The following is a 25,117-nucleotide window of genomic DNA, read 5'->3' as shown; positions in this document are numbered from 1 at the left end:
TGCGAGGTGCTCAATGGCGAGAGCGTCACAGGGAGCTCTTAGCAATGCTAAACCTGGGCAAGGAATCCACTCCCAAGCAGTTGTGTTAAAGACAAATAGAGACATTCTCTACACACCCCCTGCAGCGGATGAAACCCAGGTGTCAGCAATACCAGGCAGGGGATAGTGGAACAAAAAGAGAAGCTGGCATCACCCATTACCATTGTCCAAGATGAGAGCAAATAATTGGATTTTAAAAGTTCTTTCACTCTTGGTTCGCATAGGACTCTAACCCGGCTTCCGGCAATGAGCTCTCTGTGGGAGGAAGCGTTATCCCCACTTCACAGGTGGGGAAGTGAACAATGGGGAGATTAAAACCACGACACTGCAGTTGTCCTCTGAATATTAAGTACATGCTTGTAAGAGTGGGAAGTGGTTTACTCAACATCACCCAGGAAATCTGTGGCAAAGCCAGGAATAAAATCCAGCTCTCCTGCTTCCCAGCCCAGCTCCTCAACCACAAGGTTTTCCTTCCTCTCTTATTTCTGGCCCCTGTGAAGTAACAGCAATTTCACATTCAGCACTCAGCTGCAAAACTACCTTTACAGCAGCAAATGATAGCAGCTGGCTAAAGGGTCTGGGCTTGAATCCTTGGTGGGAGAAGAATAGGCATGTTCTTACACTCCATAACATTAAATTGCAATTACCCCAGTGCAACTAAAGTGCACAGGGGATAAAATGTATCTAGCTGCATGATTTCTTTACACAGCATTGTACTTATTTATGCATCTGATAAAAATACTAATTTCTGAGCCTAATCTTGACGTTTTTACTCAGGTTTACTTCTTCACACAACATACAGTCAACCTGTGGAACTCATTATCAGGGAATATTGTGAAGGCCAAAATAGAACTAGATATATTCATGGAAAATGGCTATTAGCCAAGATAGTAAGCAATGTCATCCCATACTCTGGGTGTCCCTAGCCTCTGATTGCCAGATACTGGGATTGGACAACAGGGGATGGATTACTCAGTGGTTGCCTATTCTGTTCCTTCCTTCAGAAGCACCTGGCACCGGCCACTGTTGGAAGACAAGAGTACTGGGCTAGATGGATCCTTGGTCTGAGTCAGTATGTTTGTTCTTCCAGTCAATGGGAATTTGTTCTAATTAAGTATTGCAGGACGGGATCCTATGCTATAAAGGATATTTTGTTAATTGGGGTACTTCCCTGTCATGCATGTATCCATCGGCCAAATTCTACTGTATATGCAGTTCTCAAAACCAACAGGTTTACTGAGCCTTCAAGCATTGGGGCAGGGGAATGTTGTTATAGAATTCTGCCCTATTCCAAATAAGGAGCCTTAGTGGAATGTTTGATTTAAATTAAGTATCCTCTTGTGAGTTTCTGGGTATGATATTCTTGGCTCTACTTTCTTTTTTTGAAATGTCCTCATTGGTGGGCAACTGTTATGTTATAATCCTGCAGTCTGCAACTGGGGATTATAAAGTGTCTTTTAGCTCAGTTTTAATAAGAACAATATAAATGATTGCATGGCCCAAATTCATGAACAATGGCGATATTCTTCTTGAAATTAAATATACAAAGGGACATGCTGTGCCATAAATTTTAAAGTGGAAATCAGTGGGGAATTGTGCTTAAAAACTGAGAACACAGTGTAGTCCAAAAAGGTTATAGAAATATCTTCGTCTTTCTTTTGATTGCATGCTATATCTGGAAAAACATTATAAAAAAGCCTCACAACCAATTACAGTTTCATTTAAATCTAGTAGTTTATGAACAGAACAATGTAAAATCTTTACACTGAATTTCACTTCCCTAAGCTATTCAAAATAGCATTTTTCGCTCTTAAATTTAATGGGATATTAAATTACAGTATTTATTATTATTTATAGAATTCAAATATTCAAAAAATGACTCAGGGAAGACAGAGTTTCAAGAATCTGAACATTCCTGTATTGAGTGGAATACAGGGTCATGGGAACAATGAAACCTAGGTTTATTTTAAAGGGTGGTGGTGGGAGAAGGCTTATGAATTTAGGTTCTAATCTGCTTGGGTTGGATGCTACTGATATACATCCACAGTCAGAACTGACTGTTACTGTGCCAACCAGAAAGCAGAACAAAATTAGGATGCTCCTTTCTGAATAGTTACAGATGTATTGCTAGGCAGATACAAATGCGTTCTCTCTTTGCTACGGCAGTGATTGCATAAGTGTTTTCTCTGACAAATCTGTATAAATAAATGTAAAAGAAGTCAGGTCTTTAGGAAACCTTTTCTGCTCGGTGACAGGTTTCAGAGTGGTAGCTGTGTTAGTCTGTATCAGCAAAAACAATAGGAGTCCTTGTGGCACCTTAGAGAGAGACAAATTTATTTGGGCATAAGCTTTCATGGGCTAGAACCCACTTTATCAGATGCATGAAGTGAAAAACACAGAAGCAGATATAAATACATGAAAGGATGGGGGTTGTTTTACCAAGTGTGAGGTCAGTCTAACAAGATAAATCAATTAAACTTCAAAAACAGACTCCAACATGAAGCTGCAGAACAGGAATTAATTTGCAAACTGGATATTATCAGGTTAGGCCTGAATAAAGACTGGGCCTGGTTGGGTCATTACAAAACCTAAACTTAATTTCCCCAGTACTAATTTCTCCCTACTTTACTCACACCTTCTCGTCAACTGTAGTGGGCCACTCTTCTACCATTTCCAAAGTTATTTTTCCTCCTTTGATATCCTGCTGTTAATTGATTTATCTCATTACACTGACCTCACACTTGGTAAAGCAACCCCTATCCTTTCATGTATTTATACCTGCTCCTGTATTTTTCACTTCATGCATCCGATGAAATGGGTTTTAGCCCACGAAAGCTTGTGCCCAAATAAATGTGTTAGTCTCTAAGGTGCCACAAGGACTCCTCGTTGTCTTTTCTGCTCGAAGTTCACCATGCATTTTTGGACATTGATTAATATGAACATGTTTGGTTAAATGCAGAACAGTCCCAATAACCCTGGAGCCTGATGTGGTTTCTCTTGAAGTCCATGGTGAAACTCACCCTGATTTCAATACAAGCAATTAGGGACATGGGCAATGGGATCCAACCAGGAAGATTGGTACACCAAAACCAAGTGCCATTGAAGTCAATGGTTCCTCATCGAGACATAACAGACCATCCATGTGAATCAGATGTTTGAGGATTTGGAAGCCAACTCTTCACTTTTGTTTCATGCAAAACTCCCAACAGCATTGATGGATCATTTATTTGTCTTTGTAGGGAGTTCAGGATTAGGCCCTTGATGAGCTATTTACAACCTCTCTTTAATTCAGGGTAATTATGATACCCTCAAGCTGATGAAGCAGAATCTTTGGAAGGATAATTCCTCTGGGTGGACTGAAGTGCCTATAATTTTCCCCTTCCCCTTTAGAAATCATCTACTGTATATCAGAGAAGAAGGATGGTCCCATGGGCCAGCCTAAGGTTTGGGAGGTCTGTGTCCCAGGCCCACCACAGACTTCCTGTGTGACCTTGGGCAAGTTAATTAGCAGCTTAATGCCTCGGTTTACCACCTATAAAATGGGGGCCTGATAGTACTTTCCTATCTCACAGTGGTGGTGTGAAGATAAATACATTAAAGATTATGGGATACAGATTAGAGGCCATATAATTATCTAAGATACATAATTTTCATTATCTGTCTATCTTAAGAAGCCAGAAGAAAAAAAGTTGCTTAAAAGAGATGGTCTTCCATGGGAAGGAGAACTGGACTTGATACATTTAGGAATATTTAGGGACGGGCTTTTAAATTAGCAACTTGCCTAACAATTGAGGCCTCTTTTACAGATTTCGTACATCAGCTATTGTTTGATCCCATAAGACTGAAATCCCATTTGCTCAAAATCACTTTTCTAAGATCTCTTTTCTTACTGTCATACATATATTAACAACTCAAGATTTAGCACTAATGGCCCAACCCAGCTCCCACTAAAATCGATGGAAAGTCTCTCCTTGGTGTCAATAGAAGTTGGATCAGTCCCTAAATATCCCTAATAAAAGTGAGTATTCTAGTCTATTCTACTATAATTCCCACATTGCACATTTCACTATGGTGTCTGAGTACCTATTCATTTTGCTTTAAAATTTGAATATATTATAGAGAAAGATAGACAAAGTGAGTGAGGTAGTATCTTTTCCTGGGCCAGCTTCTGTTGGTGAGAGATACAAGCTTTCAAGCTTACAATGAGCTTTTTAAACTCAAAAACTTGTCTCTCATCTACAGAAGTTGGTACAGTAAAAGATATCCTCACTCACCTTGTCTCTCTAATCTCCTGGTATCCAGGAGGCTACAACACTGCTTACAAAAATAGTGAAAAATAAACCATTGTCTTATAAGACCTATTAATATTCAAGCATTTGATTTAGAAGGGAAAATGTGAAAATCTTTCTTGAAGTGTTTTATGGTTTGAGAAGAAGAAGAAAACCAAGGAATGCTTCTAAAAGCTTGGATTCCAAATCCCCTTTGTATTTTTCCGGTGCTCTCCACAATTCTTGCAAGCGCCTTTTATTGCAAATCCTTTCTCCAACCTCAGAAATTGACACATTAAGAACAGCAATAAAAGAAAGCTTGCAAATTTCCTGAAAATGAAACCTGACAAATAGGTGCAGATGCATTTCTGTGCTTTATTTTCTGTCCTGGAAATGAAACGAATACAGTAAGGTAATTGCTTGTAATGCTTTGGTTTGAAGAATTATTAATCAAATAATTATTATCATACGCAGTACTATACAAAATACAAGTAAAGACAACTCTAGAATCTCAATATTATTTGGTCAAGAGAAAAACTAAATTGCAAAAAGCAAACAAACAAAAAAACAAAGCAGAGCTATGTTGCTTCATTTTGCTGAAATTGTGTTGGATCTGGCTTGTTATGAAACAAGTTTCTGTACGGTTGGATAACGTTTTGAACAGGAAACAATAAAACAACGGAGGCTCCTCAAGGTAGTCAGGGTTGAAACTAACCAACCTGCTTTGAGTCAGACACATTTGGATCTTCATTTGCTGCTAGGAACTGATTCTCTCTGTGTGTATTTGGGTCATTTTCCCATACCCATTTTCAGATGTCGCTACCTCTGTTGGGTTAGTCCCTGATCCTGCAAAGACTTATGCGTATGCTTAGAGTTAAGGCAATTATGTGCATATAGTTTTGCAGGAAAAATGTGCTCACAGGAACAGCTAAGCTTAGCTTTTCAATGCCTGTGCAAAGCTTGTTTCTTCTTTGGAATAAACTCTTGCCTCCCATTTCTGGCACTTACTGACGCACGTTCATAGGACAATCCCCCCAAAAACTAATATACAAAGCTCGTGTCTGACATCTGATAAATTTTTGATACTACGACTGCTCTGCCAGGAGAAGTCCATAAGGTGTCAGCCCCAACATTTTTACCATCAAATGCCCAGAACGTTTGCACAGAAAAATATTTTAATTCTCCCACGTATCCCCTAGAGGGCACCAAAACCCACAAAGTGAGCAAACTAGACTCAGTGGGAGAGTTCAGGTGATGTTTGAGTAGAACTTCACTTGGCTACCAGAGCAACTGGTTCTGTTGTTGACTTTGTAGAAAAACAATGGGACAAATCTCCTGTCTGATTATTTCAGTCTTTGCAACCGGGTCTTTGCAATTTTCTTGTTTCTCCTAATAACATCCTCCAAGATTGCAAGGACATTTCAAAGGGAGGGATCTGGTAGTGGAAAGGGTCAGAGGACTGTTTTCCACCCAGGGTAAATACAAAAATTCAAGACAAAACCTCTAGGCACGTAGAAGCTGTTGTTCAAATAACAAACAAACATTGCTCCCGGGAGTCCTAAAGGGGAAAACAAAAACAAAAAGAGCCGGAGCATTCCAAGGAGAATATTTCTTGTCCGCCTTTGCGTTCCTGGCTGAAAGGATCTTTCTAGCTCGCTCTCATTTGGGGCTGAAACTATTTTTTCTTGTGCTGTTCAGAGTCTTTGGATTTAGACGCCACCGATTTTCCAAATGCGTGATGCGGGGACACAGGGCGTCTTTTCGATTTCTTTAGAAACTTACGCTCGGTAAAGTTTTGAGAGGGGTGAACTGATGGGAGGTAAGGGTTTAATAACAAGGCTATTTGTTGAGACAAAACGTAAACCTTTAGGAAATAGTAGGTCAAAGAGCTATAACCCGCCAGTGTTTCTTTGGGCAGACTTTGGCGTTTACAGCTTTTTGAACTTGTATATGATTTTTTTTTAAAAGTTCCCATGTGCTTATTGTGTGCTTTAAAACAACCAGGGCGGATCAGAAGGGGTGTTGTACTGAAAGCTGAAGTCTGAAAATGTGAAGTCCTTCTAAAACCTCTTAAATAAACCACGTTTCTCCGTTAATGTAAATGAAACACCAGCATCTCTAAAATAATTTGCTTTTTTATTCTTTTGTGAAAATCACCCGGGCATGTATTCTACATCAAGAAATCGATGCTCATCATTTGAATTTATTGCCATCAAAACGAAGGTGAAAGTGTTCAAGAAATGAACGGCATTTTACAATCAATGTCCATTACAGGTTTTTGGTGGATTTTAAAGTATTGGGTAAAAAAACCCTTTCCCGTTTGTATTAAGACATTCACAGATAGCTGTTGTGATTCTCACTAGTTCTCAGGCAGGAGCATTAGCCCTGCAATCCCTACCCCATTTGGATCCCTGATTGTTATGTATTGAGTGCATTTGTTAAGATAAATAAGGAGACATGTCTCTCTCTCTCACACACACACACATACACACACACACGAAATTCACTTTTTGTTAAATGTGTCCCTGTCTGAAGCTTTACCGATTCCCGAAGACTGAATTTTGCTCTGCACATCTTGTTAGACGATCTTTTAAAAGTCACATGAAGTACATTATAGACAGAGGGCCTTATTTCAAAAGGCAGCGGACACAGACGGGGTCTGTAGCTATTTTATTCCGTTTTAATTTAAATTCGCCTTTCAGAAATTTGGATCCAAAGGGAGGTGGTTTGGGCTTTTTTTTTTTTTTTTTTTTTTTTTTTTGCTTTTTATTTTACTTGCTGGCTGGAGGAGAGGTTGTTTCTTTCTTCAGCTGTCTGCTTTTGAGATAAACGTTACCCACAATCAATGCAGTGCAGTTCACAGCAGCTTTGCAAATACAGGAATTTACACTCCGCTAGCATGCGTCCCTAATTAACCGAATCTGATTGCCTGTAATGAAATCATTAGGGAAAGCAGGAGGGGCGGGTTTAACAAACGCAAGAAAACTCATCTCGATATGGGTCTTTTTCTCCTGGGTCTTTTATTACTTTGTTTTATTTTCTCAATTCTTTTGAAAGTGTTAGAGGGATCTGCAAATGTGCTACCCCCCAAAGATCTCAGTGCCGGGTATTTGAGCCTATGCTATAAAACGTGATGTGTGCCATCCCATACCTTTCAGTGCTAATCCTTTTACAGGTAGCGAGGCTACAAGTAGCGTGTGATAAAGAACCCAAGAAAATGAGCAGCCCCTTCTGAATAGCCACCCGAGGACCGGAGGGTGATTTGATTTAAAAATAAAATGTATTTTAAATGGGAAGCTCTGTGTTTGTTCAGCATTCCGGGTTTCCTCCGTTAAAAACCTGGAGGAATAACGCAGCTCTCAGGAACACGTTTTCAGTTAATCGCTGATCATTGCGATCAGCTCGTCATAAAACTGGCAGAGTTTACCGTTTAAAATCCGTTCCGTTCATATACTGCATTTCATGTCATTTAAAGCTCTACGGCCAGCAAACAAAAGTCACTAATGATGCGCGTTGCCTTCAAAAAAACATACAATCCCTCTGCGTTTACCTTGGTCCTAGCTCCGCTGTTCCGCCGCGGCCTCTCTCTCTCTGCCCATTGATTGGACAAAGCCATCCCCAAGTGCACTGCGATTGGCTCAAAATCGAGGGCAGAGGCGTGGCCAGAGAGGAGTAAAAACTCGCCTTCGGCAAGAAAAGTTTTGAAACTTTCCCAAACCCTATAAGGGGAGTTAGCATTTGCGGGGCTCGCCGGTGGCTCTGCGCACACACACTCTCTCTCTCTCTCTCTCTCACACACACACACACACACTGGACTCACACGCTCATCCACAACCCTAGCGTTTATTTTGATTTTGAGTTCACAAGAAGTTTTGGTGGTTTCCCTCCCAGAAGATTTTGTTGTTGTTGTTGTTGCAAGAATTATCTTTTTTTCCCCCTCAAGACTTTTCTTTGCCTGCGAGAATTATTCCCTGCTTCTGCCTCCCTTTTAGCAGCAGCTTTTGCCACCTCTGAAAAAAAAATTCCCCCAAACCCAGAGAGATCACTAGATATCCGCACGGCACACTCCTCCTGGCGACTCTGAAGGATGCTGCTGATTTACTGCTGCTAAGGACCCTTTTGGATTTGGGCAGCTTGTGTTTGAGACTCTCTCCCCTTCCTCCCTCACCTTCCTCCTCTGCAGAGGAATCTCGTTGGGGTGAGCCCGTCTCCCCCCAAACCCCTACCCGCTTCGTGTCCCCTCCCCCGGTGATTCCATCTCCTTGCGATTTGGGGGAGCCCCATCCATGATGCAGGCTCGCTACTCCGTCTCCGACCCCAACGCCTTGGGAGTGGTGCCCTACTTGAGCGAGCAGAACTACTACCGGACCGCTGGGGCTTACAGCAACATGAGCGTCTATTCGGGCCACCCTGACCAGTACGCGGCCGGCATGGGCCGCTCCTACGGGCCTTACCATCACCACCAGCCGGCGGCCCCCAAGGACCTGGTGAAACCTCCCTACAGCTACATCGCTCTTATCACCATGGCCATCCAGAACGCCCCGGACAAGAAGATCACCCTGAATGGGATTTACCAGTTCATCATGGACCGGTTCCCCTTCTACCGGGAGAACAAGCAGGGCTGGCAGAACAGCATCCGCCACAACCTCTCGCTCAACGAGTGCTTTGTCAAGGTGCCCCGGGACGACAAGAAGCCGGGCAAAGGCAGCTACTGGACGCTTGACCCAGACTCCTACAACATGTTCGAGAACGGCAGCTTCCTGCGCCGCCGCCGGCGCTTCAAGAAGAAAGACGTGCCCAAGGAGAAGGAGGAGAGGCAGCCCAAGGAGCCGCCCAAGGCGCCGGGTGTCTCCAGCCCGGACATCTCCAAGGAGGTCCCAGAGAAGAAGCTAGTCATCAAGAGCGAGGCCTCCTCGCCCGACCTGCCGGTCATCACCAAGGTAGAGACGCTGAGCCCGGGCAGCGGCAGCCCCAGGAGCGTGGCCTCCACCCCGTCTGTGTCCACCGAAAACTCCCTCCCGGAGCACCACCCGGCCGGCAACGGGCTGCCGGGCTTCAGCGTGGAGAACATCATGACCCTGCGGACTTCTCCCCCGGGGGAGCTGAGCCCCGGGAGCGCCGCCTCCGGCCGGACAGGGGCAGGGCTGGTGGCTTCGCTGCCGCTCGGCTACCCCCAGGCGCAGCCCTCCATCTACAGCCAGGCGTGCGGCCAGGGCATGGACACCAGCGGGAGCTACCAGTGCAGCATGCGGGCCATGAGCCTGTACACCGGGGACAGGTCGGGCCACATGTGCGTCCCTACTACGCTGGAAGAAGCCATCTCGGAGCATCCCAACGGCACCTCCTCGCCTCTGGCCACCATGAACCTGGCCTCCAGCCAGGAGAGCGCGCTGACCCCCAGCCACCCGCATCCCAGCAGCGGGCCCGGGCAGCCGGCCGGCTCCTGGTACCTCAACCACGGCAGCGAGCTCAACCACCTCTCCGGGCACACGTTCGGCTCCCAGCAGCAGACTTTTCCCACCGTTCGGGACATGTTCAACTCTCACCGGCTGGGGCTTGAGAGCTCGACCCTCAACGAGCATCAGGTGAGCGGCAACACGAGCTGTCAGATCCCCTATAGATCCACGCCCTCCATATACCGCCACGCCACCCCCTATTCCTATGACTGCACTAAGTATTGATTAGCATTGACTCTCCCGGGTAGGCCAATTAAACAGACATGTAAGACTGCATAAGGAAATGCTTTTACAACCTCTAAGCGGACCTGGGATCCAGTTTATAGACCCTTAATCCTCTTCCAGCATCCTTAAATTCCAGACAAGTAAATTCTACTTGAAAAGGGATGTCTTTAAAATATATAGAGAGCTATCTAAACAAAGTGGCAAATTTATATGCTAAAGTATAGGAGGTCTCCGAAAATAAGTTATGGACCAATATCACAGCGATCATTATGCGATTAAAAAGAAAAGTATATATTATATATATAAAAATATATGTCCGGGGTATTTTAAGTTCTCTGATTGTGCTATAAAATGTGTGGATTTCTAATCAGGCTAATTTTCAGAGCCGTTAATATAATATTTAAAGTTGAGTTCACTGGATTATTTTTTTTTACGTTGCCCAACAATTCCTAACAGCCCAATTAATTACAAGTGAGTTCTTCTTCCTTTCTTGTTTTTGTACAATTATGCAAGAGAATTTCTTCCTCTTTAGAGCTGTTCTTCTTACAAGACGAGGAAATAATTTATTTTTGTTGGTGGATTTTTGGGAAAAAAGACAAAGTATCTGATGCGGTTTTTTTTAAATTTACGACAGTGTGATGTTTTGTATAATAGTCTCCACCCTGATCATTCCTGAAAACTATTTGGTTTTATTCTACTTCACGCTTGTTTGTCTTATGTGGTCTTAATCGTTGTACTTACCTTAAAATAAATCCATGTTGTTTTTCTTCTGCTCAAAGTCTGGCGCATGTATGTGTGTGTGTATGTGTGTGTGTTTGCCATTTTTCCGATCCCATTTTTCAGGCAGAAAACGTGGAACACGTTGATGTTAAAACCAAGTAGATTTCCTGGAGACTAAAAGTTTATTACTCTTTTTTTAATTATTATTTATTTAACCAAGGCTCAGTTCACATGACGAAATAGCATAGCTGACGTGAAAACATGTAGGCGTCCCTGGGTTAGTTTAAAGGGGAGTCCCAGGATTTGAAGATTTGCAGAACACTTTGCAAATCCAGGACAATTGGCCAGTTTGAAACTGGAGGGAGATTCTCCAATCCGCAAATGATGTGAGTGAAAGAATCCTCTCCAGGATAGGTTCTGATTAATCACTCTTATTTTAATCTTTTTTCTTGACAGTTTTATTTACCTACTGAGATGTAGGCCTTATGAGGTGCTTTGAATGTAGCCAGTTACCTCTCAGCGCAGCAGCAGTATGCTACAGGCACTTGCCCCGATAAAACAACAGTGTATAGGAAGAATAAACTAATAATATCCTGTGAGGATAATAAGAAATATCATTTGATCTGGATCCCATTACGAAACCCTAAGAACTATCCCAGCAGGTTCATATTAGGATGGTTTTACAGCCCTGTCTGAACGCATTTTCTTTTTATTCACTTCTTGCACAAAAGATCTGTCTTCATCTGACTTCATTTTCTGCTTCCTATCCCCAATCTGAGCTCTCATTATAAATGCCTGGGGCTAACAGCGGATATGTTAAAGCTGCCAACCTTCTGATCTCTTCTAAGCAACTTTAACATGCTTCAGAAATGCAGTGGCTCATTGTCGCTTAGTCAGAATTTAAAAAATACCATCCCAGGACTGTCTAGCACGTTGGTAAAGAATAAAGCAGCCTTAGACGCTGTTTTCAAATACAGCTTGTTTCTGTCAAGTTAATTTTTATTGGAATAATATAATTCCCCAACGAATGTAGGTGCTAGCTGCGAAGATTGTCAATACATATGGATGTTAACATATGGAATCGGAGAATATAAATGCAGCACAGTAAAAATTGCTGAGGAGGCTAATCTCCAGATCTCCTCCCATTAAAAAAAAATCAAAACCACGAATCACCTATTAGGACGAAAAGGTGAATAGATGGACGGAGGAGACATACTGTAAGTCATGGTAGACATATTACCTGAATTGATTTTGATCTGGCAAATACCATCTGCTGCCGAGTTCTGGCCGCTTGCGTTGAAACGCTTGGTTTAAATGAAACATGGCCCCAAAGAATAATTTGTGCTGTATTTCAGCAGCCTTCCTATAAAACCCGAGCTACTTTTGCCAAGTTTTCGAGGTTTTTTGTCTATTAGTAAAATAGCAAGGCGGAGAAAAAGGGAGGAAAAATAGAGGAGCAAATACACTTTCCTTCCCCGCCTACCTCCCCAAATCCTCCCCCCTTCTTAAAATGAAGTCGGGGAGATTTTTCGCTTAATAGATTCCCCTCCCCCCCCCCCCCCGGCTCACCGTGAAGCAGCAGCCTTATAGCGTGGTCCTGTGCCTTTATCAGCAGTGAGCTGAAAATCAGGTGCTTGATTTGGTGGCAGCAGATTTGGATTTTCAAGCTGCTGCTGCCGCTTTTTTTTGAGGGGAGAGGGTGGGCTGCGTGTGAGAATCCCCTGCAAGTGTGTGTGGGGGATAGGGAGACAGAGGAATATTCCTGGCCACTAACATTTAACTTGCCACTTCTGCTCCTTGACAGGTTCCTTGCTTGAGCCGGAGTTACCAGTGGCAGATTCTCTCTCCAACATAGGGCCTCCGGGGCGGAGAATGGGGATGCAGGCACAGGTGATCTGCTGCTGTCCTTAAACTGCCCAGATAATTCGGCCTTGAGCCTTTTCCTTGTTTGTCCAACGGGCCCTAGGCCCTGGATGGGGGCTCAGCAGAGAGTGGGGTTTGGGGGATTCTCAGGCTGGCATAGGGTAGGCACATGATGTGCGGTCCAAGCTCGCCGCACGACGTTTTCTCGTTGCAATCGCATTTTAGTAACAGCTGCTGCCTGGGATCAAGCAGTTCCCCGTGGCAGATACCGACCTCCTGAAGCTACTGCCAGAGCCAGGTGCGTGTGCTTTTCCCCGACAGGGCAGCCACTCGCTGCTGCCACCAGCCCTTTCCCTCAGCTGGCATTTCACACGCCTGCTGCGGCTCTTTGGAAAGTTGCTCTTTTGCTGGACAGTTCCAGAGGGACACTGGACACTGGACCGTGCAGAGGCTGCGGGCAGCATCCCCTGGTTTGCGTTTCCAAATGTCCATTTTCGCTGAGGCTCGAGCTGTTTTCCAGACCCAGTGTCGAGTCCTACCCGCCTGATCTCGGCTAGACTATAAAACCAAAAAAAGCCCCCAAAGGAGAATTAGTCATAATAATAAAACAAGGCGTTTAAATGATTTGTATTCGATGAATAATCTCAGGTAGGTCAAATGCATCCTTGTCTCTGTCTCTTGAAGTCCCCCCTTCTCCGGGTGGCTGACTTCCTGCAAGACCATGTCATATTAAACAATAAAATAAAAATCCCCAGGAAAAGAAAGCCCTTAAATGTCTCTCTCACGGGGCTCCCTGCTCCTTGTCCCCAAGCTGAAATGATTTGGCCCTGAAAAAATGGCAGGGTTTCAGCAGTTAGCTAATTTCCCAGTAGTTGGTGGCAGCAGTTTTGGGCCCAGAATTGTGTTTCCCGTATAAAGTTTGTGAGATTGGACCTTCGATCTCAAAACCGGTTGCATGCCTTGGGGCAGGGATAGCACTCTGCGCTGTTCATTTTCAGCCTTGTGCTCTCTTTTTAAACCTTATTTTACCGTGCATAATACGGGCATGTATCAGAGGGTAGCCGTGTTAGTCTGGATCTGTAAAAGCAGCAAAGAATCCTGTGGCACCTTATAGACTAACAGACGTTTTGGAGCATGAGCTTTCGTGGGTGAATACCCACTTCCTCAGATGCATGCTCATTTTGATTCCTTATTTGTTTTATGTTGTTAAAAAAGGAAAACCCAACAAAATAATAACACCTAGCCAACACTTACAATCAAAGCATTTTTTTCATTTACCAGATGAAGACTTTCCAAGTAGGTGTATTATTTTCCATAGCAGCGGACAAGAGTAACTCCGAGCTATGCTGAAAAACACCAAGCATTAAATCTATCCCTGGGAATCTTTGAGTGCTAAGCATGTAACATTTTAGGTTTAAATACTTATATTTCCCCTTCTGACAATCAGCTTTCATCCTTATCCCCCTTTGGAAACAGCTGTAGCGTTTTTACCTCTGCCTTCCCCTCTGCATTGTAGTCGAAAATCTTCCAGGGAAAAACAGATTCCGGCATCTCCTGGCAGATTTTTTCCCAGCAAGGAGACCTCTACATCACAGTCACGTTAAGGGAACCATTCGTGAACTATTCTTTAAATCTGGAGACAGAGACTTTTTTTCAAAGAGAACAAGAACTTTCCGGGAAGTCGTTTTTCTCGGTTTCTTTCCATGTGAAATCGTTCCCAGGTCTTTATAAAAGCAACAGGCGTGTTCTCCCGAACCTTGTCTGAAATGCTCGCTGTGAAAGCGAATTTAATCACTAGTTTGTTCAGACTTGGTGAGGTGGTTGTTTTATTTTTTTTTAAATCGATTCTTGCAAAAGAAAAAAAAGGGGGGGAAGCGCTTTAGCCCGATCTGGATTATTGTCCCCTAGGTGGTTTAAACCAGCCAGGGGAGTGAGAGCCGTGCTGAAAATAACAGTTAAAATCTTTAAACCGTCCAGTCACATTGTCTGGACTCTTGCTTTGCAAGAGTAACCCAGGAACAGCAAATACCCCAGATATCCCAATCTAGAGTCCTCACAGCAATAGTGTGGGACACAGTCGTTCTTTCCAACACGATTGGCTCACGTGGCTTTATTGGGGGTCGGGGAGGGGGGGCTGGATCCAGCCCTACTGAAGTCCATGACAGTTTTGTCATGGGCTTCGATGGAAGCAGAATCGGTGTGTGTTTGTTTGTGTGTTTGTGTTTAGCGCATTTAAAGCAGTCGCGTCCATTGCGAAAGTTGCTGATGATCGCACAGGTCTGCCAGCCCAAATACTTCCCCATCCCGACTCATGTTATGGTGTGACGCCACCTTCACCTGTAAGCCTCATTAAGGGACAGCTTCAGCACCTGGCAGGATCGGGCCCTACAGTGTATTTGCTTACAGGTGAGGGACCAACATAAATCCCAGTGCACCATTAGGGAGCCGATCCCATTACAGCCTCTGCTCAGGCACAATGCCCCAAATACTTCGATGAGCAGTTGTGCTCAAGTACAAACTAACCGGGCCAAGATCAGCTTATATCAGGGAAGTCGCTGTACGGTAGAGTTCACCTCGGCTGGACCCAGCCTTGTTTGGGGTTTATTTTGGCTAATGAGGATGGTGGGTGGACACTTAGCACTATCAATACATTGTAATGCCAAAATTGCTTAGGACTTCAAATCTGCTGCCTAGTTTACTGATCCCTCCCCCACTTCTCAGGACCTTTAATTCATAAGAACGGCCACACTGGGTCAGCCCAATGGTCCATCTAGCCCATCACCCTGTCTTCCCAGAGTGGCCAGTCCCAGATACTTCAAAGGGAATGAACAGAACAAGGCAATTTATCGAGTGTTCCATTCCCAGATTCTGTCAGTTAGCGGTTTAGGGACACCCAGAGCATTGGGTTGACTCTCTGACCACCTTGGCTAATAGCCATTGATGGACTTGTCCTCCATGAACTTATCTAGTTCTTTTTTTAACCCAGTTATGCTTGTGGCTTCACACCATCCCCTGGCAAAGAGTTCCACAGGTTGGCTATGAGTTGTGATCAGAAAAGTATGTGTTCAAAAACCAACAGCGCTTTAAATCACCCTGTATTTCTGTTCCAGCTCTGCCAATCCAAAGCATCAAACAAGCGAATTCCCTTTGTGCTACAGGACGCAAATGCAGTCCATTTAGGGACTCCCCAAAATATAACCTACCCAGACCAATTAAGATCACATTCTAGTTACCTGCCAGGTTTGCACAAATATTTTAACACCCCATTTAGCACCGCCTCCCTTGTAGGATCTTGTTGCAAGCCTCCTGAGTATTTCATTTTTGTAGCTTTTCCCTTCTTGGGATAGATTCTAGAGTACTTGAAAGCCATAAGCAGGGCGTGGAAAAAGAGACGAAAAGGCGTTAGGTAGAAAGTGCCTCCATGAGAGAGATTCGCAGCTGTAAAGCTGCCGCTGACATCCGTTTTGCATCGTGCAGAGGGCAAAGTGGTTTTTGTTCTCATTTGACACTGAGCACAACTTGACGGCTGCTCCAGTCGCTACGGACTCATTGCAAAGCATTAGTTCTAATGATGTTAAGGCCTAGAGCGCTGGGGAATAATAACATAGGACGGTACAGGTGAAAGTGGGCCAGCTGGGATGCCTAAAGCTAAACATCTTTAAACACCAGATCACTTTTACTGGGGTGCCTAAATATGGATTTAGGTATCTGACTTTAGGCACCCAAGTCTGAGTATTTTGGCTATAGACCACTTTTAATAACTTGCAGGGGGTACTGGCTGGGGGGAGACGCTACAGATATCACACCCCAGTCTCTGCTCCCTTCTCCTGACCAGGAAAGCTGCTAATCTGTATCCTACCCTCTATGCTGCCAAGTGTGTCTCTCTGCTATGACAGTCTCCCTCTGTCCTGCTGCCTTTAAGGGACACGAATCCCGGGTTTAAGGAGGAGAAGGTCCATCCAGGGGTCTCTAAAGAGCCTGGGACATTTATAGATTCCCGTGCCCAGCCTGCAGAAAGAAAGTTCCCCTCCCAGCTCCTGACTGTGGCAATCAGAGTCATTAGAGCGGCTCGGGTTACAGACACATGCAGCTAATGTCGGGGGGTCAGGGCAGCAGAGGTGGGTAACGCACCCAGGCAGCGAATGAGCTCTTAGGACGCTCCGATTGGTGGGTTTCAACCCGAGACGAACGTCTCTTCTTTGCCTCCCGAGGGAATTTCTCGCAGCGATGTACAAAAAAAAGAGGAGGCAACAAACCTCTTTGGGGCCATGTGAGCCTGTGTCCTTCCCGGGCCCACAGCCATCTAGGGGGAGTATTTATTATTTTAATATTTCTTGCTTGGATTTCTCAAGAAGTCGCACTAGAGCCTGTGAGAATTTAAATAAAGCCCGGCGGTGGGAGGGGGAGGCGACGCTAAACGTTGATCTCCCTTTTAAAATCTCCACTGCGGATGTCGATAAGGTGTCAGATGAGTGAAAGCAGCTGGGCTCCAGCCCTGATCCACAGAGCCCCCTTCACAATGAGGTTTTATGTGAAATAATATTTAACGAAGAGATGCTTAGGAGAATTGATTTCTAAACTGAGCCAAGGGCCAGGGTTTTTTTCGCACACGCTGGATGTGGTCAATCAAACAGCCCCCGGGAGTGAAAGGCGCTTGCTAATATGGGTCGCCCCATGGAATGGGATCATTTATATCAAATAAAAGTGTTTGCAGTTTACTGACTTTCTGAAATGTGCCGTGTTAATAGGTTCGATTTATTTCCCTCTGGTTTAATTCTACCAAGTAATGCCTGAAATCAAAGAGTCACAATCCTATTAATAAGCAGGCTCTGTGGAAGCGAAGTCCCAATCTGTAACAACAAATGAGAACATCAAAATTGAAATCCACTTTGAAAACAAATTATTTGCAAATCCAAAGCAAGAGGATTTCTTACTCCAGCTGTTAATCTGAACCCCTGCTGGATTCATCTCAAAATGCAGAAATCAAATCAGTTTTCTTCACCGCTTCTGATCTCCCGCTGGGCACCTGGGGGATAACCCGAGGGAATTCCCACCTAGCCTTTTAAAAAGGAGCGTGATGTTTATGATGCAATAAGGGCCCGATCCTGCACTCAGACCAAAGTCCCATTCGAGTCAATAGTTTTACCTGGGCGAGGTGTACAGAATCGGGACCTTGTTTTCTAACGACACACTTAATTTTCCCACTTACTTTTAGAAGTTACCAGTGGAGGCCAAATCCTGCTTGCTCTCCTCAAACGAGGGCTCGCATTAAAAGCTGATGGGCCCTCGGTATGAGCTCAATGCAAAGCCCAGGGAAGTCATTCGAGTCTGGCTCAGACCCTACAAACGTGGCCCGGTTTCCTTCTGAGCACACTGTGCTCCCAAAAGAGGAGGCAGGCAAAAAGCTTCTAATCAGAACAGAAACGCATGACTCAGATCTGCCTTTACACAGCTTCCTAAAAATGCATCGGTTCGTATGTTAGTCAGTTTCCATGGGTCATCTCTCGCCATCGCTTTATAGCAGATCCCCCCGCCCCACCACTGACTGCTTTAAAAACTGGGGACACACCAGGGCCCTAAGAATCTGTCCTTTTCACCCACAAAGAGAATGGTGAGCTGATTGTCAATATATCACAACGTTAGATGCCACGCTTAGTGGGAGTCTGTTCATCGGCCTCATTACAAAGCTGGCACCTCTTTTTGAATCCGACTCAGCCAGTACCTTTGATTAAAATCGTTACATCAGTCAATAAAAAACAAAACAAAAACAAAAACCAAACCTGAGCGTTTATACAAAAAAGAGCATCACAAATGCCTAATGTAATCACCGGCCAGCTGTGTGCACTTGTAAAGTTGTTATAATCCCCCTCCTTGGTATAAACAGGAAAGTACATAATATAAAGCAACAGGCCTGCATTCACAAATACTAAATCTCCCCCTCAGGCCTGCCAAGTTCGCCTTTTATGGAGCGCGGTGACTCCTTGCAATCCCACTGTGACCCCCAAATAATAATCAAAATCCCCTTCAATTTTGGTTCCTCGAAAAAGAAGGATTGCTTAAGTCGCGTCCCCCTGCACTAGCCTCAGGCCTGAGGGCCGAAGACAGAATCCACTCCCGCTGGATTTCACTAGCAGTGGGAGGACTCTGCTCACCCTTGAGGTTAGAGAGACTAGATTAACGTCACTCAGTACAATCAGCCTGTTCAAATGGCAGCAGACACTATCAGCGCATACTTTTGCTTGGATCGCTTCCCTAGTCTTTTGCTTCCACTGTCTCCAGACGTGCTTTACAATGTCCTTTCTACTGGATCGTCCATGCAAGCCTCGTTGCTTGGGTGTCTGTGGTGTGTCTCAGGAGCAATCACTGCAGGTTTGAAGGCAAAAAGCCAGATCCACAGCGGGTGTAAATCAGTGGAGCGACGTTGATTTACACCAGCTGAGGATTCATCCCTGTACTCCACTTGGAGAGAGAGAGACAGACACCTAGGTTCTTCCCTGCAGTACCATGTCATTGCCTGTTTTCCTCCGTATTGATACATTAAAAAAACCCAACAAATTCTCCTCTACCCAGGAGTTTCTACCCCTTCTCCCTCTGAGCTCCAGCCGCGTACATCCTGCTTTGCTGACTGTGTGCTTACAGCGTCAAAGGGTGGACGTGATATTTCAAACATCAGATCAGTGCGTTTATATATTGGGTGCCCGGAAATTTTTCCAAATAAACACAGCTTGATTCGACTTGGGTGGGCAGACTTATCAACAGACTAATGCTATAAACAAATGAAGGACAAACCCGGCGAACCATTGGCTGGTACCAGAGAGACACGTGGAGGGAGCTTGGAGTTGTGTAGCAATGATATTTTAATTAATGTGGGTGGGCTGAGCACACAAACGACTGTTTATCGGAGACAATTTATTTTCCAGTGCTAAGTCAACATATAAGAGCAAACTTACAACAATTATTTAACTTTTTTTTTTCTTAAAAAAAAAAGAGCGATGAAGCTGGGACAGAGGGAGAACAAACTCGTCGAGGCAGGGTTGGGGTCTGAGCTCACACAAATAGGTCCCCGGTGGACTCTTGGAGGGTTTCTTCCTTGTCCTTTCCCGTCTCTGATCTGTCAGGGGAAAGATCCGGAGCTAAAACCACATCCGCGATGAGCCATATTTTCAGCAGCCATCTACCTCCAATGAGCAGCCCGCTAAATGGCTCCTCCATGGTCTATCTGTACGGGGCAGACAGGGCTGGGCTGCCTGCTGCTTTAAGCTTCGCCTCCACTAGCGTGATCTCCAGGCAGGAACCTCCCCAGAAGCCTCCTTACAGCTATATCGCTCTTATTGCCATGGCCATCAAGGAGGCTCCAGACCAGAAGGTGACACTCAACGGCATCTACCAGTTCATCATGGAGCGGTTCCCTTTCTACCACGACAACAGGCAAGGCTGGCAGAATTCCATCCGGCACAATCTCTCCCTCAACGACTGCTTCATCAAGGTGCCCCGGGAGAAAGGCAGACCTGGCAAAGGCAGCTACTGGACCTTAGACCCCAAGTGCCTGGATATGTTTGAAAACGGGAACTACCGGCGGAGGAAAAGGAAGTCCAAAGCCTCGGGGTCCCAGGAGATGAAGGGCAAGGCAGAGGCAGAGGAGGGGACGGAGCAACCCGCTGGCAGCCGAGCTGATGTGCAGCCGAGGAGATTCCGGGGGAGCCAGGCTGCATCCGCAGGAGAGGAGAACCTGGAGCCAGCCTGCGCCTCTAGGGATGCACGGGCCCCAGCAGAGAACAAAGCGAGCTCTGGGAGATGCAATCTGGCGGCAGCAGCAGGTCCTCCTCAGCCGAAGGTGCCCTCTGCCCCGTGGGGCCATCCCCATCCACCCAGGTGCGCAGCTCCTCAGGTCCCTGCGCCTGCCTCCAAGGAGGGAAGCGTTCCCGAGGGGGAAAGGGCGGAGAGCTCTTCGGAGGGAGAGGCAGAGGAGACGGTGCTAGCAGAGGCCAGGGCATGTCAGCATATACCCACCTCTGGCTCACGCATGCTCTCCCCAAGTGCCAATCAGAGCCAGGTGGGCTTTGCAGCCGGGACAGATCAAATGCCTCCGAAAAGCTCGGAGAAGTCCAAAAGCTTCAGTATAGACAGCATCTTAGCTCATAAAACCCTCCACAAGCCAGCCAAAGGGGACGCGCAGGCAGAGGGAGGCTGGGACCCGAGCGCCTCCAAGCTGGCTGTGGAGAGCCTGCCGGCTGGATACATCAGTGGGTCCCTGGCAGCTAATGCTAATGTCTGTCCAGCTTTCAGTGCTTCCCTGATGCTCGATTCCCAAGTCCAAGGTAGATTTTATCAGATCGGGATTCCCTTTCTGTCCTATTTTCCTCTTCACTTGTCCGAGACGGTATTTAATTTTCAGTAACAACCTCCCCCCCCCGCAATGCAATTTGATATCCAATTATATACACGGAATTGGATCGTAGATATATATTTAGATATAAAATCAAGAATTAATTACATGGGTTAAGAATATTAGGATTTTAGGACATTTTCAACCGTTTCTTTCTCAGCAGATTTCTTGACTGATATTTTTTCTTCCAAATGTACTTTAAGGTAACTTTTTTTACGTTGTCTGTACAAAAAAGTATTACAGAGGTTTTGCATTATGCTTTGCAGTACAGCAGCCTGATGGTTTATTCTTGCCACCCATCATGCTTTTAAGACCTGTTTTTGTCCATCTGCTTTGCTTTCACGTTAAAAAACGACCCCCATGCACCCCAATTAATCATGTTTTTCCTGTGTGTGTGATTTTTGCAGTTCGTACATATATTTTCCCGCACACAGTCGCTGCGATGCTGCCTAATAAACCCCAACCTGGTATTTTAAATAATTCGAATAGATAGATAAATGACATATAAGATGAGCTAAACATAATGACAAATGGAGTTTCCTTCTGAACAATCCTGCTTGCTTTGTATCATGACTGTATACAATTCATGGCGTGGTTTACTGCATAGTACTTGCGTTTTTATTGTATTGTGACAGTGTCTGTGTCACTGAAGCTGTTTACAGAGAACACCAGGTTTGGAATGATGTGGAATGGAGAAACTGCAAATTTTTATAGATGGAATCCGATGCTCTAAACAGAAAAGCACATTGATCAAATAATAAACGTTAATCTGGGAGTTACCTTGTTACAAACTGGACGTCTACCAAGAACAATCAACTAACCCCTATTTTCTCCTAGCTGCATTATAACCGGAGCATTTTTTTTTAATTCTTTCAATAAATAGCTAGGCTTTCTTTGTATATTAGTGGGCAAATGCCCTTTGGAAATCTTTTCTATTATCAGCTTTCATTATGAAGCCGAACCTATATTCAATAAAGTATTTTGTTCAATGGGATATGGCTGATTATTTAAAAATCACCCCCAGTTCAGGCTGCTGAAGGAAATTTTTTTGGGGGGGGAGGGAGTGGCGAGGAGTGAAGAAAGGGAATTAGACGCTGTAAAAACGCTAGAAGAGATGGATTTTTGACAGCATAATACTATCAGTATTTAATTCTCAGAGGCTGCTGGAGGAGCAGCAGTAGCTCAGAGAGAATGCAATGCTACGCATTTAACTGGCCAGTGCATTACAAGATGCTGAAGAAGGGGTCAGTAAAATTGTTTTCGGAGGACAGAGAGAACATCTCTCTCACACACAGCTGAGTCTGGCTTTAAATAACCCCCTTGGCCAGTGATTGCAGAGGAAGAGCTGGGCTTGTGGGCAAAGCTCTTATTCAGAATCATTGCCCTTCCCCACTGGATGGTCTGGGGTTTTTCTCTGAAATCTCCTTGCAGCTCCTTAGTCTGGGGCTATTTGCATTTAGACGTGGAGTTCAGGAGCTGAGCATCCAGAATCTGCAAATAACTCTCAGCTTATCTGATGTGGGAAAGTACAAAAAGTCAGGAAGCCGTGGGAGGTAGTGCTGATCTAGGGAGAGGCGTAACTCCATTTTTAAACTAACATATACATTCATTGCACAAACCTTTTCTCTAAAAATAGCAAAACCACCACTGAAAAGTTGCTTTTTATGCCTGTCATTGAATTGCAAAAGGGATTTCAGGTAAGCATGACAACTTGTTTATTTTTTTTTTAAAAACCCCTGTGGAGTATGATGCCAAGAGTAGATAAAGCTGTTCCAAAAAATTATGGCACTATCTACTCCTGTAGTTCATAGGGGAGCCATTACAACTGTGAAGGAGTTACAGCCCCCTAACAGATCTGTAAAATTCAGACACAGTAGCGTAGCCAAGGATGAAGTGTGTTTACTCTCTTCTCATTTGAGCAATATGGAGTTTAGTTTAGTTTACCCACTTCATTTTACCCACTTCAGCCAGGATTTAGCTAAGGTTACTTTGCCCACTTCTCTTTAACCACGACAGCCCCACAGTATTTGACTCTGATCCCTTGAGACTGAAAGGGTTAATATTTTTGCTTTCCCACTTATTCGTCTGACTTGCTGTTCACATGTTTAACTTGAGACAGGTATTACAGCAAACTGAATACATGGCCACCTTGTGAAGGAGGCTTCATTAGTGTCAGGGATGGTGGATGACATCATGGAAGTCCTTTAAGGGTCAGGGTAGTGATGTCATTCTTAAGTAGTGGCACAAAAGAGCCAGGACCATGCCTGTATCTGTCAGGCCTCGCACAGCTCTGACTCAGCCATAGCTCCTACTGCAGTCAAAGGGAATTTTACATGTGTATGAACTGAAGAGGCGTTCCCTTCCACCCATGAAAGTCAATGGGTGTTTTGCCTTTGGCCGAGATGGGAATAGGATCCATGGGAAAATAGGTATTGCCAGACCAGATCAGTTGTCCATCTAGTTCAATATCCTGTCTCCAGTGGTGTCCGGTACCAGATGCTTCAGAGGAAGATGCCAGAAATCCTATGGTGGACAATTATAGAACAACCTGCCCATATGGTAATTCACACCCCCCCCCCCCCGAATCCCCTCACTTAGTGGTTGGTTTATGCTCTGAATCATGAGAGTTTATATCTCTAAAAAATTCCAAACAACCAAACCAAACCAAAAACCTCTAGCTGCTGTAACTAACTATCAATGTTCTTATTAGCCCTATCAATGCTTAATCTGAAAGGTTCCCATCTCTTTTTGTAGTGTGGGCCCTGTCCCAGTAGAGAGATCCTCTAATGGACCCTCTCCTCCAAATCAGGCTGCACTTCAAGATTAGGCAACATCCCTCCTCTAGCAGCTACCATAATTCTCTGGGGGAGTGGCTGTTTTTGGTGCAGGACTGAGAATTGCCATGCACAGAAATACTCCACCCCACCCCACCCATTCTCACACAAGCTAAACATCCCCACCAAAGATCAATTCAATTTCATGCACTTCTTGGGTTTTCAGTCCTATCCCTGCCCGTCTCCCAGCCTACTCCCCTGGCCTTGTAGCCCTCTGGTTCTGTGGCTCCTCAGCACTCAGCCTAGACCCCAAGGTACCCGCTTTTATCCCAGTTCCTTTCTCTCCAGCATATGATGTATCTGGGTGTGACGGGGCAGGTGGCTTCTCTTTGGCTTCCAGAGAAGGAAACAGCAGCCCCTTTTATAAAAGAGCAGCCTCTAGTGGCAAATCCACCACCTTCCTTCCTTCCACAGGTGTCCTGGCTGGAGGTGGATCAGGGCTGTTGAGCCAGCAACGCAGCTCTTTGTGGAGAACAGAGAAAGATTTTTTGGCCCACTGCTTGTCCATGGACCACAAATTGGAAACTGCAAGGCAAATCCTTTGTCAAATCCAGCCAAGCTCTGGGCCCCACTGATATTTTTTGGAACTAAGTTCCACAAGTTAACTGTGAGTTCTGAAAAAGAGATTGCTTCCTTTCATTGTTTACAATGATCTTTTGTCCAGTGCTGTTGGCTGTCCCTTGCCCTCATATCATGAGAAAGAATTAAGAAATGTGTCTGAGTGACTTTCTCTGTGCCGGTGAGTACTTCAGGGCTGAGCCACAGCCAGGCGGCCATCTTAATGGCTGAAAATGAAACTAGAATTTAGCCCAGCATATACAGTAGGTGTATTTTGGACAGGCAGATTTTTGGAGTATATTAATTTTTGTATTTTGTGGAGGTTTATTTTCTGTGGGGTGTGACCCCTGGCCTCCCCCCTTTTTTTTTTGGAAGGGTGGAATGTGGTCAATGCACTGCTGCTGTTTTTAAAAGTTACAATCGGCTTATTTTTGATCACATCTACTCTGGTGATGCCAATAAACATACTGGTATGACACCAATTGGAGTGAAATCAGAATGAGTCTAATTATTCTGAGCGGCGATTTGGAATTAGCGCTGACAGTTGACTAATGTACAGGGCCGGCGCTTCCATTTAGGCGACCCAGGTGGTCACCTAGGGCGCCAGGATTTGGGAGGGTGGCCTCGGCGGCAATTCGGCGGCGGGGGATCCTTCTGTGCTCTGGGTCGTCGTCAGCAATTCTGCGGCGGGTCCTTCACTAGCTCTGGGACCTGCCGCCGAAATGCCCCGAAGACCAGGAGCGCAGAAGGACCCCCCCTTCTGCAGAA

The 25,117-nt window shown here is 45.0% G+C and overlaps 2 protein-coding genes across 2 annotated transcripts in view; both read left to right on the top strand.

Moving 5' to 3' along the window:
- Nucleotides 1-8,039: 8,039 nt before the first annotated feature.
- Nucleotides 8,040-25,117, top strand: part of FOXC2 (forkhead box C2) — a 67,897-nt gene continuing 50,819 nt past the window's right edge. Inside the window, exon 1 of the mRNA XM_030582080.1 lies at nucleotides 8,040-9,892. Coding sequence (XP_030437940.1) covers nucleotides 8,594-9,892 — 1,299 coding nt within the window. The 5' untranslated portion in view covers nucleotides 8,040-8,593. The remainder of the gene's footprint in view (nucleotides 9,893-25,117) is intronic.
- Nucleotides 19,158-21,913, top strand: FOXL1 (forkhead box L1). The gene has a single exon (XM_030582081.1). It carries the CDS (start codon nucleotides 19,722-19,724, stop codon nucleotides 20,967-20,969), a length of 1,248 nt encoding a protein of 415 aa, XP_030437941.1. The 5' UTR covers nucleotides 19,158-19,721; the 3' UTR covers nucleotides 20,970-21,913.

This window comes from Gopherus evgoodei, chromosome 12 (genome assembly GCF_007399415.2).
Source record: "Gopherus evgoodei ecotype Sinaloan lineage chromosome 12, rGopEvg1_v1.p, whole genome shotgun sequence".
NCBI lineage: Eukaryota > Metazoa > Chordata > Testudines > Testudinidae > Gopherus > Gopherus evgoodei.
This window is presented reverse-complemented; position numbering and strand designations above follow the sequence as displayed.

Coding starts and splice junctions, on each gene's coding strand:
- FOXL1 (XM_030582081.1), top strand. CDS start 19,722: ATGAGCCATATTTTCAGCAGCCATCTACCTCCAATGAGCAGCCCGCTA.